Below are 17524 nucleotides of genomic sequence, written 5' to 3'. Positions count from 1 at the left end.
ACACGTAGCCTATTGTTTGGAGAGGAGCTCTGTGTCCTTGGTGGCAGGAAGATACCATTGTGACAGGGTGCAGGACTGGAAAATCTTGGACATGGCGTTGGGTAAAGTAAATGGCCATTATTGGCCTCAGGAACTCATGCTTTTTTTTTCCTGGTTTGTTAAATAAATCCCTTTGTTGTTCCCTAAACCTGAGTGGTCTTGCAATTGAGTGTGCAGATAAAGAACCCAGACAGTGACCAGTAAATTATGTGGGCAGTGGCCTTGTCCAGTTTAGTGGCCCCTGCTGCCCTGTTTCAGTATCAGATATTAAGCTGGCAAGAACTCGATGTTAGCCAAATGACTGAAAAGTGATGCAAAGACTCTGCCATGTAAGTTAACATTCACAGGTTTAGGAGTCAGTGAGGGAGCATTACTCTACCTACTTTGCCCAAACTCTCTTTAGGTGTAGACATTTCACTATAAAGTCACATCCATTATCAAAACGCAAGTCTTCTTTGAGTTATAAATGGGGTTACATTCAAAGAAATCCACTGAAAATTGAAAATACCATTAAGTTGAAAATACATTTAATACACCCATCAAACATACTGTAGCTACCTTAAATATGCTCCTATCAGCTTTTAGCAAGCAAAAGATCACCTATTTTTTAATAGGTGACTATCTGTTTTATAATAGTGTTGACTATCTAACATAATTTATTGAACATTGTAATTTATTTTCACGGAAAGTAAAAAACAGAATGATTGCCTAGTTTCTCACCAGTAACTAACACGGTTGAAAGTACACTAAGCCTGAAGAATGAAACACTGAACTAAAATTAACTGCTGGAGGATAGAGATGCTACAGTTAAGAGTTGTCTTTCTGTGACAAAGCTCAAGCACTGCTGGTCTGAAGGATGTTTACCTGATCACACGGCAGACTAAGAGCCTGGGCTCCCTCCACTGCCCAGCAGCACGAGTACTGCACAGCCTGTCACCAGCCAATCCAAACTCACACCCTCAATAATCTGTACTGATGTGTGTTGCTTTCACACCACCAAAAATTTGAAAAATCAAAAAACACAAGTAGGATCACCTTAAATTGAGGAGTAGCTGAAAAATCTCAATGTTGAGAGGGAAACTAAAATAGAAAAGAGGTTTGTCCTCAAGATAGGCTGAGTGGAGGGAGGGAAGAAGTTACATTAAAACAGAACTGAGTGACTAACTTCTGAGTTCCATACCCTGTCTTCTCTCACTAAGCCCGGACAGGTCTTCCCTCCATTCAGGAAGACTCACAGACAGCAAATCAGTCTATGTGAACACCTTTGATCTTGGAGCTCTCTCCTGACATGGTCTGGCAGAAATTCTTTTAATAAAATCTGCAGTACTTACTTGCTCAGCAGTGCCAATAAGCTTTTTTGGTGTTTCACTCTTTACTCATCAGTGGTGCCAGCCATCCCAGCCACGGGAATCAGGCTGGGCGCTACTATGTCTATACAGGGTAAGATTCCAGCACTGGGACCCTCCACTCAGAGCCCTCCTAACCCTCCATGCCAGTGGGACCAGGCACAGAAATGCTCCAGGCCCTAACACCACTCCAGATCTCCCAAGTCCCAGCAGCTGCATTCAACATCAGGTAACACACAGAACTAGGGAGAGAAGGATCCACAGACAACAAAAGCCCCAATTACAACAGAGCAAACCCAAAGCAAACAAGGGAGACAGAGAAATACAAATTGCCAATACAAATTGCCAACAAATTGCCAAGTCTTCTAGGGAACAATATGAAACAGGCATATACAGTGCTCAAACACTTAGGTTGTTTCTAAAACTTGGCTGTTGTAAACAATGCTTAAATAATGCTAAACAGAGCTATATAGGGCTATAGCGCTCAAAGGACAGTGACCAGGTAGAGGGCAGATCACCTGCAAACACAACTGTAATACCACTCATATTCAGGGAAAATAACAATGGGGGTTATTTAGCCAAGGGGGGAGCAAGGAATTTCTAAGGCTATAAGTGGCTGGCTGTTGCACTCCAGATAGTGTCCACAGTGTCCGGAAGTCCCAAACAAAAGACTGGGCATTCAAACTAGTACAACCACTATGGAAAACTGTTTGGAGTTTCCTCAACTGCTAAACATGGGGCTTCCCTACGACCCAGCAATCCCACTCCTAGGTATCTACCCAAAAGACACAAAAACATGATTGAAAAAGATAGCTGCACCATGTTTACTGCTGCTTTATTTACAACTGGAAAACCATGGAAGCAGCCCAAATGCCCAAAAGTAGATGACTGGATTAAAAAGATGTGGTACATATATACAATGGAATATTACTCAGCAACCAAAAAAGAGAAACACATGTCTTTTGCAGCAACTTGGATGGAGCTGGAAAAGATCATGCTTAGTGAGATAAGCCAGAAAGAGAAAGAAAAATACCGGATGGTTTCACTCATAGCAGGAGTATAATGGACCAGGCGAGAAAATAACAAGAATAATGAACAACCATATACCAGAGACATTTTGTGGGGGTGGAGTAGGGAATGGGATCAAAAACCAGGGGGTGGGGAGGGAAGTGCACGGGATTATGGTGATGGCACACAGGCGACTTGGTGATGGCAAACCCGCGGGGATTACAATTGAGATGGAAAAAAAATGTACAAAATGATGTAAAAATAAACTGTTATAAAAAATAAAATCCTTAAAATACTAGAAGTTATGTATCATCCTAAACTGGGGTTGGGGATTGTTATTAGAAATGTATTAGACCATATATATCCAAGAACAAAGAAAGGCAATTGTGTTTTATTCTCCAAGTACTCTATTATATCAGAAAGGGTTTTGACTATCTTATGAAGATTCTCATATTGACACATGCAGTTATGTCTTCAGTGATAATTGTGGCATGTTGTGACTGTTTTTCTTGTGATTTTCACAGATTAAAATAGTGCTATTATAAAAAGTACACTCAGCTATTAATCACACATGACTTAAATAGAAATTAACATTTTATAAATAACAATAGAGTGAAAATTTATAAAGCAGCTCCCACTGAGATGTTTGGGACAGTATATAAACAGTTAAAAACAACAATGAAAACACCATAAAATTAATTACCACACATTAAATAAAGTGAATTAAAGGCCAAAGTTATTGAACTGTTTCAATGGAATTTTGCTATGCTCTGAAACACTAACCAATGTTAAAGCACTAGGTGCATAAATTTGAGCAAATCATTAAATTTTATAGCTCTTAAAAAAAAAAAAAGACTGGGCATTCAAGATAGTGCTGTCCCATCATGAGGGCCTAGAGTTTGTGGCACACTGGCAAGCAGTGGGGCAGGATTCAATTCACAGTGGCAGCTGAAGGTGCTCATAGGTGGGGTTGCTGAGATGACAATGCAGCAGCCCATAGCAACAGTCCGAAGGACAGACTGGACAGCATCAGTGCAACAACATGGAGAGGTGGTACCAGACAACAGAAATGATGGACAACTCTCAGAGGTAACCCAAAGTGCTGTTCACCTGTCAATGGTGCCAGACACCACTGGTTATCAGGAGGTGGTGTCAGAGACACCAGTGCCAACAGCTCCGAGAGTTGTTGGCCCACACCAACAACAAACAGCTCTTTGAGACACCAGGCCTGGGGCCTTTGGTAGTCCTTTCCGCCCACGTCAGAGGCAGGAACAGAGGCAGGTGCAGCAGCCAGGTCTCTGCATGGGTCTTTGGCTTCTTTCTTTGGAGATATGCTGCTGAATGCTTCCTCCTTCTTGCAAGGTTGGTTACGGATCCTTATTTCTTCAGAGTCCTGAAACAAAACCTCCAAGCAGGTTCCTGCCCTTCTTTTATCTTTTTCAGGGTCCTCTACCATACTTTCAATAGTGAAGGGACATGTGTGTATTTATCTTCTATAGTGCGTCAAAATACTCCAGCAATTCACTTTAACTTTTCTTTCATTCATTCATATATAATATACAAAAGAATTCAAGAAATAATAGTTTTAGAAAATAATTTAAAACTATTAGACAATTTTCAATCCTAAATTACTGATTGGACTTTTTAGTATCAATCTTTTTTTTTTGATCTGAGTAATTAGTTAGCTGGGCTTGAGCCTGATTGGTTCATTTAGCTCACACATGATTGTTTCATTCTTTTTTACCAAATGTAAAAGGGAAAACTTGGTGCCTGCAAAGACACCCTCCCACCCTCCTGCCCTCCCATGAGGGCAAGGTCCTGGGCCAGTGGCCTGAGCCAGAGCTGGCCTTAGTGGGTTGGATATAACACAAAAGTTGAGAGTAAGAAGGTGGCCTGCAGCAGCATTGGATCATGGGTCCCAACTGCTGTCAGGTGGACTCAGCTGGGAGCCCACCATATTAGCCTGGGACTCCAAGGGCCTCTCTAACTTCCTAGGGTTCCAGGCCCCATGCTCCTCCCTACAGCAGTGAATCAGGGGCTATGTGACTGCTGTTGCCTCCTGCAAAAGGCAAACTTGCCACAGTTCCAGCAGGACTGCATGCCTCGGAACAGCACAGGAGGGGAACCACGGCTGCCCAAAGTCTGTGTTAGCAGCAGCCTGAGTCCCAGTGGGGCCACAGGTGACAGGCAGTAAAATTCCACCCACCAGCAGCATGCTTCTGGAGCCAGCTAAGGGAAGCCTGAGAGAGGGGGCTCCGGTGCTCAATCCTGCCTAGTGCTGGAGCCTAAAGTGAATGTCAGTGTAGCCAGCAACAGGGCTGTGGATGGCCTGAGGGAAACTCCTGCTGCAGCCTGTGGGGCATTAAGGGGCTGCTCGAAGGCAGAAACTCCTGCCACTATGCTTTTTTTTTTTTAAAAAAAAGATTATTTATTTATACATACAGAACTGGGGTACAGGCCAGAGGTGCAGGGTGCAGGGGCCATGAGAGGATTCACCAGAGAGCGGGGAGCAGAACAGGCCGACTGATGAAGTACACTGCTGAGGGCAGCAGCGGGCAGGTCAGGAGAGGTCTGCTGCGCAATGTGAGTCATCTCTGGGCTGGGGATCGAACTCATGCTGAAGTAGCTTTAGCTTCTTAGTGCTGTGCTTTAACCTGCTGTGCGACCAGGGAGGGCCCCACTATGCTTTTTAGGCTGCTCTTGGCAGCCTCAACTAGCCAACCTTCAACAGTACAACCTTCCAGCTGTACTGACAGGTAAGGTAGAGGCACCAACAAAGCTACACGTCCTGCTACCTAGTTAGCAGGAAGGAGTTGGTCCTGCCCAGAGACTTGTGCTGTGAGGATCTGATTTTAAGTAAATTACAGAAAAAAACCAAAACTTGATAACCACAAAGACACGGACAACTTTCTTACCTACCAGAAAAGAATTAAAAACTGCCGTGATCAAGGAAACAAAAGTGGGAATACAAAGAAAACATACGCAAAGATATATGAGAAAACTCAGAAAGGAAATGAATACTGAGAAACACAAGCAATGAACAGATCACAATCAAAACTTTAAACAAGAAAATAGAATTGCAAGATGTATAAGGAAAATGAAGGAGGTAAAAAATTCTGGAGAAAGCCATGGAAGGTAAGAGATTTAAAGGAAAAAGAATGAAGAAACACTTTGAGAATTTCCTAAGACCGTGTAAAAGAAAGTATAAGAATTACAAGAATCCTAGGAGAGAGAGGGAATAGAAAAATTATTCAAGGAAATGATGGATAAAAATGTGAAGGAACTGAATGTACATACATATAGGAAGCAAAAACACCACCAAGCTACCTAAGTAAAAGGAGACCTGCAGCAAGACATATATTGGTAAAACTTCCAAAAATCCAACACCAAAGAAAAATAATGAAACAATGAGGTAGAAGAAAACAGATATCCCATAAAAGAACACCAACCTGGCTAACATTGAACTCCTATGAAGAAACAGTATGGGCAAGATGAGGTGACATACTCAAAATTTCTCCAAGACAAAAATTGCCAGACAATAATACTTTATTTTGCAAAGCTCTCCTTCCTGCATAAGAGAAAAATACAGGGCAAAGAAAATCTTAGAGAGTTTACATCAACTAAACCCCTTCTCCAAAATATTAAAAGGAGTTTGAGGATTTAAACCAGATTGAGGAATGAATGCATGAACTGAAAAAGGAATTAATTAGAACCGCAGAATTAGGAACAAAATGGCAATATGTGGGAGTTTGGATTATTGTGAACCTCAACTATTCTGTGTCTTTGCCTCGATTATTCTTTGCTCTGGCTGTTCTGTGCTTCTCTGTGTGCAGAAACAGGGAAAGTTTATAAATAACCTCTTAGGGTAAAAGTTCTGGCATAAAGACTTATACACTGAAAACAGCATGTACAGGAGTAGCAAACACTAGACTTCCCTTGACTTTCTCACTACTTCCAGCCTTGGTTGGGCCAGCTGGTTACGCATTCCCCACATACTTGTGCATTCCCATTTGCCTGCTTGCTTCGTTGACCTTCTTATTTCCTGTCATATTCTAAATAAAAACAAGAGCTGGGCTGTACTTTCTTGGTGTAGTCCCTCTGGGCTTCTCATTGTTCTTGACATGGACTCTAAGTAAACCTTTATCATCCCACCACCACAGGCTGTAACAAGACAGCAATAACAGACTTTGACATCAGTAATCATTCCAAATGTCAATGGATTGAACTCACCAATAAAAGAAATAGAATTGGGAAATAGAATCCAATCATCTGCTGTCTCCAGGATACAAACAGTACCAAAGTTCCAAGTATTAACACAGACTGAAATTAAAGTAGTGGGAAAATATTCTACAAGCAAATGGCACCCAAAGGCAGGCAGGAACAGCCATACCTGTATCAGAGAAATAGACTTCCAGCTAAAAAAAGTAAAGACACAAGGATGTATACGAACAATGAGAAGATAATGCCTCAGAAATTATAAAACTTATAGACCATTAAGTATCCCTGCTTCCATCACCATTTGTACTTCTGTGTCTAGTTTAGATTTAAATTCCTAAGAAATAACCACTAGCCAAAGTACATGGAGTCACAGAATGCAATTCCAGGGTCCTCCCTCGTAGTGTGAAGGGTTAAAGCACAGCACTGTGAGGCTATCCCTAGCCGCTGCAACATGGATTGGATCCTGGCCAGGAAAGTGGCCCATATGGTAGCAGACATCTCCTGCCTTGCCTGCTGTTGCCCTCAGCAGTGCATTTCTGTACATCTGCCTGTTCTGTTCCCCACTCTCTGATGGTTCCTTTCACTACCACCCTCATCTGCACCTCTGACCTGTACCCCAGTTCTTCTATGCATAAATAAACAAATCTTAAAAAAAAAAAAAAGAATTCAATTCCAGAAGTAAATGTCACTAGCCAAAAACACACAGCTGGATAGGAATCCCAGTAAATTTTTACACCAAATCAGCACTTTTAGAATAGTCCTTAGGAATAAAGTCAGACTCCCCAATCCAATTTAGTTTCTTAAACAGTAGTATATCTCGGGCCCTCCCTGGTGGCACAGCGGGTTAAAGCACAGAACCGAGAAGCTTAAGCCACTTCCTCACGAGTTTGACTCCCGCCTGCCCTGGAAGAGATCCACATGATGAGGCAGACTTCTCCTGGTCTGCCCGCTGCTCCTCTCAGCAGTGTACTTCCTCGATCTGCCTATTCTGCTCCCCGCTGTCTCTGGTGAATCTTCTCACCCTCCGCATCTCTGGCCCGTAATAAGAGACGATCAATACTTTAAAAAAAAAAAAAAAAGTAGTATATCTCAAGGTGGTAACAAATAAATTATTTTAGAATTGTGACTAAAATGTTATCTTCTCAAGTCTATAAGATAAGCAAAAATAAAGTCTAAATTCCAGGACTTTTTCTTTTTTTATATCCAAATAGGTGGGTTTTTTTTTTAAGACATTTATGCTTACAGAACTGGGGTACAGGCTAGAGGTGTGGTTCAGGAGAGGTCTGCCATGCCATGTAGGTCAGCTCCCTGGTGAGGGATCAAACTCATGCTGCAGAGGCTTTGGAGAACATCATAATGTGGTGCTTTAACCTACTGCGCCACGAGGGAGAGCCCGGGTGGTTTATTTTAATTTTTAAAAAAAATTATAAAAAGGATGCTTACACAGATACAAGCAGGCAGGAAAAGCTTCCTACAGGATTTTTATATGTCAAAAAACTAATAATTGGACTATTTGGTTGCAAAAATTGACTAAAAATTATGATCTATAAGCTACTCATCATATTCATGAAGATCTAATAGCTTTCTTCTAGTTTCACACTTAATCTTGCACTATTTGTTTTATTCTCTTATTTCCCCTGATATTGAATTCATAAGCAGAAGCTACAAAAGTCAGTTTCAGATTTTATTTCATTAACTTAGATGAACAAAATGTGTAATTAAAATCTTATCAAACTCAATGGCCCTAAATGTGTTTACATAGAGGACAGATACAGAATTTAAGTAACTTATGGTAGAGTCCTTGTTCATTTAAAAATGTTTCTTCCACAAAGACTCTACTGAAAGACAATTAACATTTTCCTTTATTCTGCATAAGAGTTAGATGCAAACTTAAGATGTAAATTTTATCGTCAACTCTGATGCTGAAGCTCAGAGGCACAAAATGTTCACAGTTCAGAAAAATGATGGAAATAAACAGCTGCTTGTTCCGGATGCCTCCGTTCATAATTCTTATAGTAGTAACACATACTTGAAACTCAGCTCCAGTTCACTTCTTCTTCTTTCCTTTTCCTTTCTTACTTCCCTCTCCCTGCTGCAGAGTTTGGTCACCACCTCCTGTTTTTTGTGTCCTCGTTTTTAATTTAGGTATCATTTCTGCTGCATACAACATTACTGACTTACCTAGGAATCAGAAGTTAGGTTTAGTATTTAAAAGAACAAAATCAAAACTTAAAAACATTAAATTTAAAACAAAAATGTTGGCCTTGTTCCAAAATTGAACTTGACCTGAACCACTATGGAAAATGCATCTCAGTAGAACAAGTTGTAAACAAGAATCATAGTATCATACCTTAACTTACAAAAACATAGGCTTTCACAGTCTTATAACAAAACCCAATGTCATTAAGGTACAAAAGTTCTTCCTTATGTAAACAGGCACCTGCTCTGCGCCAAGCACCTCTTCCAGCTCCAGTAGTTGCCTTCTTTATCCCAAAATACCTTGCTCTTGGCTATTCTCATTGTTACTATTTTCTAAGTAGAAACAGGAAACATATCTTTTCAACTGTAATTTCTATGTTTTTTTATATTAAAAACCAATTTTTAGTTCAAAAACAACTGAGTCGTCAAAAAAAAATGAACTGTCTGGGGTCTTTGTGTTAAGAAAAAAGAACTTAATTTTTAAAAATTCACATGCTTTTTGAAGTACATTCAGAAAAGGATACATAACACTTATTTCCCAATACCTAGAGTTAACAATTTAGAACTCAAATGTCAGTTTTGTTGGTTATGGTTATTAAATAAACAATAAATATAAGGTTATAATCTTCCCTGTCCCCAATCCATAAACCCTGCACATTTAGATTAACTGAAGACTGTATATTTTCTTCTAACCACTGCAAAAGCATTTTATATGTGTGCATGTTATGCATGTGTATATATATGTGTATATGTGGATACATATCCAACACACACACACACAAAATATCAGTACAGAATATTACTTATATATTTATCAATAGGTAGTAATAGTTTATATTTACATCTACCATTGTGATAGCACAGAATGTATACTTCTTGCTTTTTTTTACTCAATGTGACTTTTTAGATTTATTAATCATAGAAATTATTAACTCAGGCCTCAAAAGTCTCTAGATTCTGAAGTGGCAATTAATAGCTGATCATTAAATAATTTTATATCACTAACCTGGATGCAATGATGGATTTCCAGCAGTTTATAAGGTGTTTGAAAAACTTTTTGGACAGATGATTAAATTTATCACAATGTCAAAGATGTCTTAAAAGAAGTTAAGCCACTGTTTACCACTTTCCATCAACAGTCTTTTTTCTAAATTAATCTACAGAATGCATATTAAGTTTTTTTATGTTTCAAAATGTCAGTTTTAGAGCTGTTTTTGCAGTACAAAGGGATGACTTATTCCCAAAATATACATCTGTTCAGCAAAAAAAGCTTATGTGGCCCTCTCTGGTGGCACAGCGGGTTAAAGCACAGCACTGATAATCTAAAGCCACTTCCTCATGAGTTCGATTCCCGCCTGCCCCGGAGGTGACCACATGGCGTGGCAGACCTCTCCTGACCTGCCCGCTGCTCCCCTCAGCAGTGTACTTCGTCAATCTGCCTGTTCTGTTCCCCGCTCTGTCTCTGGTGAAGCCTCTCACCGCCCCTGAGTCTCTGGCCTGTACCCCAGTTCTGTATGCACAAATAAATAAATCTTAAAAAAAAATAAATAAATTAAAGCTTACGTGATGGGAACTGTACAAGACAGAGGCTGCCATCTTCTTGCTTGAGCTGGACCCGGACTCTGCCCCTGTACTGAACATCACGATTCCATTCTCTAGAGTACATTTTATTCTTCTAACAAAAATCATAAAAAAATTTTAAGAAAGTTGAAAATTATGTCAACAAGATGTACACAAAAATAGTGAAGAAAGAACCACAGCATACCTCAAGAAATGCATTAAGTCCAACTGCTGAGCATACATCTTGAATCTCTGTAGCTGTAGGATTTTCAACAGCCTGAATAGTTAAAATAAAAACACTACAGTTTAAAGTGAATACTGCTATATTGTGTAAATCACTTAAAATACTAACGCCAAAACTCATGCCAAAACCCTATGCTTTCTTTTACAGTTATTTTATTTGTAATTTTTATTATTCCTGGGAATAACCATGGTTAGGTCTTCTGTGTCCACTCCCTTAAAACGATTAATGAGGGCAAAGACTGGTTTGTTCACAAGTATATTTCGTAGCACCTGGCATGCTGCTTGTAAACAGTATATTCTTAAGGAATATTAAACAAGCACTTTAGAAAATTATCTGGAAGAATCTACTAAAGCCAAATACTTACACTTCTTATGGGCCTGTAATTCTACTCTAGTATATATATCAATAAAAATGCCAGAATGCATTCACTAAGCTATAAGTTCAAAAATATTATTTTTAATAGTCCCAAACTAGAACAACTGATTTATACATCAACAGTAGTATGAACTATGGTATACCTGTACAATAAAATACTACAGAGCAGTGGTTTTCAGCAAGGCAATTTTATCCTCTAACTGACATCTGGAAATGCTCAGAGGCATTTTTGATGGTTATAACCTGGGTAGGGTAGGGCACTGGCAACTGGTGAGTTGAGGCCATGAATGCCTTTAATTAACCTAAAATGTACAAGGTAAATTCCACAACAAAGACTTTCCTGCCTTAAAATGTCAGTGGTGCTGTTACAGAGCAACAAGAATTACATACTAAAGTGTGGGGAAATCACATAAGCTTAAAGTTCGGAGTGAAGAGACAGACAAAAAAGTACACAGTACATAATGCCATCTAAAAACAGTAGGAAGTCAGGAAAGTGATTACACTTTCATGTGAGTACATATATAGAACAGTCACCAGAGGGACCATAATGGAATCTTCTTGGGTACAAGCAATATTTTTTAAAATTTGGGTATTGCTCAAAAACATTGATTCAAAAAGACACCTGCACCCCCATGTTTACTGCTGCTTTCTTTACAATAGAAAAGCCATGGTATCAACCCAAATGACCGAAAGTAGATGACTGGATTTTAAAAGATGTGACACATATATACACAATGTGATATTACTTAGCAATCAAAAAAGATAAACTCATGCCTTTTGCAGCAACATGGATGGAGCTGGAAGGGATAATGCTCAGTGAAATTAGCCAGAAAGAAAAATACTGAATGCTTTCACTCATAGCAGGAGCATAAAGGACTGGGGGTGGAAGGGCTGGAGACACAACAATGAACAACTATATACCAGAGACTTTATGGGGGTGGAGTGGAGAATGGGATCAAAAATGGGGGCAGAGGGGAGGAGTCCACAGGACTATGGTGATGGCACATGGGTGAAGTGGTGGTTGGAAGTCCACAGGAATTATAACTGAGATGGAAAAAGGCACGAAATTATGTAAAAATAAGCTACTATACAGAAAAAAAAATTGGGTGCTACTTATCCATGTATACTTACTTTTATGAAAATTAATCAAGCTACATACTTAAGATTTGTCTTATCTGTATGTACACTTCACAGCAGTAAAGTTAAAAGTAATTCAATAATAAAAAAAGAATTCTGGCCCTCCCTGGTGGCGCAGCGGGTTGAAGCACAGCACTGAGAATCTAAAGCCGCTTCCGCATGAGTTCGATTCCCGCCTGCCCCGGAGGTGACCGCATGGCGTGGCGGACCTCTCCTGGCCCGCCCGCTGCTCCCCTCAGCAGTGTACTTCGTCGATCTGCCTGTTCTCCCCGCTCTGTCTCTGGTGAATCCTCTCACCCTCCGCATCTCTGGCCTGTACCCCAGTTCTGCATGAATAAATAAATAAATCTTTAAAAAAAAAAAAGAATTCTATCATTCTTCAAATCATGAGAACTTGCTATCAGAGGCCTATATCACACTGGATAAATTTCAAGTATTCCGAATCACTGCTTTAGTATCTGTTCTTTTACCGTGAAGCATCAAAGTATCCAAGTAGATTTTCCTTTACATATTTTGTAGCAAAATGGGAAATAAAATTAAGTAATGCAAAAATAACTTTACCTCGTTCATGTAAAGTTAGCTTAAATCTGTTAGTATACAAAATTAAAAACTGAGGCATGGATAGTTTCACTTCTAAGTGGAATACAGAGAAAATGAACAAAAGGTCAGGAAAATGCTACAACTTCCAAGATCTGAGGTCTACAGCAAGGAAAAGGAAAAGAAGGGTCAAAACCGCTAGGGAAGAGCACAAAGACTGTGGTGACAGATCACAGGGTCTATGATGGTGGGAAAACTATGGGGACTACAGTGGAGGAGAGAAATCAAACACTACAAAATGAACAATGCAAAAAAAATAAATTTAATCACAACACAAAAAGCCCTAAACTATGATGGTAATTTTGAAAACAAAATGACTTCTACAAAGACCACTCAGTTGCCAGTACGCAGTTCCAAACTTAAGTCACCAGGTCAACTATCACAGCACACAAGAGAAAACATTAACTTTAATAAAATAACTGCACCGTTCTCAAAAAAATCAAAGTAAAACAACAAAACTTGTCTGAATTTTCTGCAGGTCTTGTTTAAAAATTGGCTGCATTCTAGATATTATATTGTACAATGCCATGTTGCATTCCTTTATCAAGGGAGAGGCTCTGAAGGCCTTTATTTATTTTTAAAATTAAATTACTTACTTATATATGTTTTATATCATTGTTCATTTTTAAACAATGTTTACATCCCCCCCTCAGCTGTAGTACCCATAGAATTTTCTCCCCCAGTCACCCCTGCACTATCACCACAGTCCCCTGTGCTCCTCTCTCCCTCCCCTGCAGGATGGTTTACAATTGTTTCTTTTGTTGTGTTTTGTGTTGTTTTTATTTTTCCTTCCATCTCTTATCTGGTTCCCCTATGTTCCTCTTATAAGTGAAATCGCTGGATTTTTTTCTTCTTTTTGGACTTATTTTACTGCATAATTCCTTCTAGCTCCATCCATGTTGCTACGAATGGCATGAGTTTATCTTTTTTTGATTCCAGGTATCATTTTAGTATTCCACTGTGTATATGTGTACCACTGCTTCTTGATCTAGTGATCTATTTTTGGGCATTTGGGTTGTTTCCAGGTCTGCAATAAGTACAGGGGTGTAGGTGTCCTTTTGAGTTAATGTCAAAACCTTGATTTAAAAAAATGTGCAAACCCTACAGCTCCCACCCCTCTCTTTCAAACAGTTTCCTGAAGCACCACCTGTACCTTAGTGTCTTTCTGGTTTCACCATCATTACGAGCGCACCTCAATTCTTAGCTGCTGCTTTCCTCAGGTCCCCAAGATGAATTACACTAAAAGCTATTGTGCCCTTAAGGTTACAACCATCCCAAAAGCTGCGGTGCCTGGTGCCTGGCTCCTGGCACCTGCAGCGGACTTACCTTACTTACGGGGATTCGCCTCCCTTCCGCGACGGTCTTCTTGTTATTTAAGTAGGCAGGATAGATGCAGATGAACCTGCGGGGAACACAACTTGAGTCACCAGGTACGTTTTTCAAAAAATGTACTCACCATTATCACAACTACTAACCCATCTATACTGTTATTTGCTTGACTTTTTTCTAATACGGTCTTTTTCATTTAAACTACTTGAAAAGGAAACTTTACTGCCTTGAAAGGAAAAACATCATCTGCTTAGAGAACGTCAAAATAAAGTCGTGTTTGGTTCGAGAACCGCCTGTCAAAGTTCCTGAGGACAAGGACCGCTCTGCGAGCGCGGCGCGGCGACTCGAGTCTCGGGGCGTTTTTAGGGACCCGGCGGTGTAGGGGCGTAACGAAAGCTAACGACAGCAGGTTCTCGCACTGTGACTGAGTCACTCTCCGGCCCTGTCCACTGAGCGCCACGGTCCTTTGTCCCAAGACACGTCCACGGCGAGCGCGTAGCTAACAGCGTTCCGGGACCTCCTGGGCACTGGCGCCGCGGCAGAGCTCCGCGGGGACCCTGAGGACGCAGATCCCGCAACAGCAGCCAGGACCCACCTGTCCTGGTCGGCCGGGGAGCGCGCGGGGGCGTAGGCCATCGCCCTCGGAGTACACGCTGCGCTGACCACACCGTGGGAGAAGCCAGCTGAACCTCCCAATCGAGGGTGCCCCCACTTCCGGCGGAAGTCACGCCAACGCACGGGCCGCGTCCTCCCGCCCCTCCCGCCCCTCCCGCCCGTTTGTTCCGACGCCTATCTCTCGGCCTTCTTTGTTCTGACGTGGCATCAGCGCCCTATGCTCTCGCGAGGAGAATACCGATTTCCCCGCCTCACTCCAAATCTCGCGCAGCGAGGGCGTTTTGGAGCAGCCCCGGAGTGGAGGTCGCGCTTCCGGCTCTTGGCCATTTCCTTCTGAGCATGGAGGCCCCGCCTTTCTCTCGGGGCGGCTGGCCTCCGGCTCCCACGTTAGACGCCGGTAAAACGGACGAGGAAACGCGCTTTGTGTTAAACACTGTTCCATATGCAGGTAATTTTAAACTTTAAACTTCTGAGGAAACCTTTTGCCCCAAACTCACATGTGTTGTTGCCTACCTAAAGTGAATTGCAGAACACTCTTTGCAGCATTTTCTAACTTAAGCTACACATATTTTAACTGCTGTTTCACTAATGATTTTTGTTTATTGGGTTACAATGTGACCCAAAATAGTGGGACCTTTACCTCTCCGAGAGGGATGCATGGAAGGGTATTGAATGAATCAGGTCAGCCTTGTACTGGGATTGGAGGGTGATGGGAGTGTAGGGTAGAAAAATTGAGGCTGGGCAGGGCTCAGCAGGACAAACTAGAGGTGATGTTGCAGGGCAGGGAGAGAGGGGCAGCCCTGAACCCCCAAACCTACCTGCTCTAAATAGGTGCTGCCATTTGCCACATCAAGACAAGACATAAGAGCTTTAATGGAAAGGAACTTTAATACAATGAGTATACAACACAGAAGACAATATAATTTCTAAATCAAACACCAGAGGCTACCCAGCCCCTGGTGGGTAAAATTCCACCCAAAAGGGATTGGTCCAAAGTAAGGCCTGAAAGCCGCCATAAGACTAAATCACCTTCTGGCTGGGGCCCATAGGAAAGGGTCAGCAATGGCCAGAAAAGTCTGGGAGGAAAAGAGCACAATCAAAATCAATATAAACGCTGCTCTAGTCAACCTCTCCATGGGTATCTCAGATCTGTTTCACCCAGTCAAGGACCAGAAACAAGCAGAGTTTCTTCACATTGAAGAACATGACACCCTCCATCTTGAATTATCCGCTGCTATTTTAGACTTGAGTTTCTGATTCTACAGGATGGGGCTTCCCGTATGACACCACAACTGACACAGGATCATACCATATCCACCAACCAGTAACCGTCTGGGGCACTCTCTGTACCAAATATGGAGGGTGGTAAGGGTCAACCAATCAGACAGTGACCATTATGTTCAGGGACTGTATAAAGACTCTACCTCACAACGCACGTGGCCCTTTCTACCACACCAGGTCTGGTGTGCGGTTGGGTCCGAGCCCAAGCTTGTAATAAAGTTTCCTCTTGTCCTTACATTGGTGTGGCTGGCTTTTTCCGGTAGTGTGCCCCAGTCAGGCACAACACACATGTTTCTCTGTTCCATGTGGCTTCCTCAGGTCTCCTGGCTCTCCATATGTGTCTTTCTGGTCCCAGAGCCCTTTGACAGCAAGGTGTCTGTCTGGCGACAGGTCTGACTTTTTCCTGACCCTACTACGCCACATCCTACAGAAGGCACTTAAAAACAAAAAATTGGGTTAGGTAAGATAGGTATTCTCTTTTACCCCAACTCCCCAAAACAGAAGTTGAGTCTTCCAGGTTAAGTAATTGGCCCATTCATGGTGAAAATAGAAAATCAGTCAGCTGGTCTGACTGGAAGTTCTTGAGTTTTCTCCATGCCCTCAATTACTTTGTTTTCCTTGTAGAAATTAGGTTACTTTGGTGCTGATGTCTGTAAATAACTTATTTTCAAAGTGTACATGATTCTTGTAAAACAAACTTCACTGCAGTGAGAAACAATGCAACATTTAGAAACAAGATATTTACATCTAAACTTTAAAATGAATAATTTACTAAGGTATTCACTAAATGCCCACTTACAGATGGTTAGATATAGAAGATGTGGCATATATAGGAATACTATTCAGCTGTGAGGAAAGATGAAATTTTTTCATTTGCAACAAAACGGAAGGAACAGGGGATTGTATCAAGTAAAATTAGTCAGAAAAATAAAGGCAAATATTGTATAATTTCACTTGTAGATGCAATATAAAGAAACTGAGTGGATAGTGCAAAATAATGAAACTCAATGGACAGAGAAAAATAAAATAAAAATTCATTGGTGGACACTGAAAACTAAAGGATACCAGAGGTAATAAGTGCAGTAGGTGGGAGTGAGGCTAGAAGGGGTATAATGGTGTTTTTATTTAATGGCGACAATAAAACATATAATATACCCACTGTGGGGACTTTACTTTCATACTTTAGTTGCATCATGAAAATTCAAATAGTATTTTTCAATTTTATATACGCATATGAGGAAACTGGAAAGTGAACAGGTGGTCTAAGGTTTAATACGTGCAGGAGTCTAGTTACCATGAATTGCTTTCTTAGAGCTGTATTAGTAATTGGAGACAAAAGATTAATAGTAAAATTGTTTACATTCCTTGTTTCATACACAAGAAAGAAATTAATGATGGTGCTAATATTTTTGAGTGCCATTCTATGCTATCAATAGATCCATGAATTATTTCATTATGTACAGTTACTAAGACATAAAAGTATAAAGAAAAGTGTATAAAGAAACAACAATATTGTTAGGACAAATTAACAGGTAAGGAAAAAATAGCTAAATAGCTAAAAAAGATGCCCCCCCCC

The 17524-nt window shown here is 40.8% G+C and overlaps 1 protein-coding gene across 1 annotated transcript; it reads right to left on the bottom strand.

The window, feature by feature from the left end:
* Nucleotides 1–8282: 8282 nt before the first annotated feature.
* Nucleotides 8283–14778, bottom strand: SRP19 (signal recognition particle 19kDa). Its single transcript, XM_004678371.2, has 5 exons — nt 14648–14778; nt 14050–14125; nt 10576–10647; nt 10374–10485; nt 8283–8792 (listed from the first exon to the last, which is right to left on the bottom strand). Exons 1-5 carry the CDS (start codon nt 14686–14688, stop codon nt 8659–8661), a joined length of 435 nt encoding a protein of 144 aa, XP_004678428.1. The 5' UTR covers nt 14689–14778; the 3' UTR covers nt 8283–8658.
* Between the last annotated feature and the right edge of the window lie 2746 nt (nt 14779–17524).

The sequence above is a fragment of the Condylura cristata genome, unplaced genomic scaffold (assembly GCF_000260355.1).
Source record: "Condylura cristata isolate star-nosed mole 26May11 unplaced genomic scaffold, ConCri1.0 scaffold00007, whole genome shotgun sequence".
Classification (NCBI taxonomy): Eukaryota; Metazoa; Chordata; class Mammalia; order Eulipotyphla; family Talpidae; genus Condylura; species Condylura cristata.
This window is presented reverse-complemented; position numbering and strand designations above follow the sequence as displayed.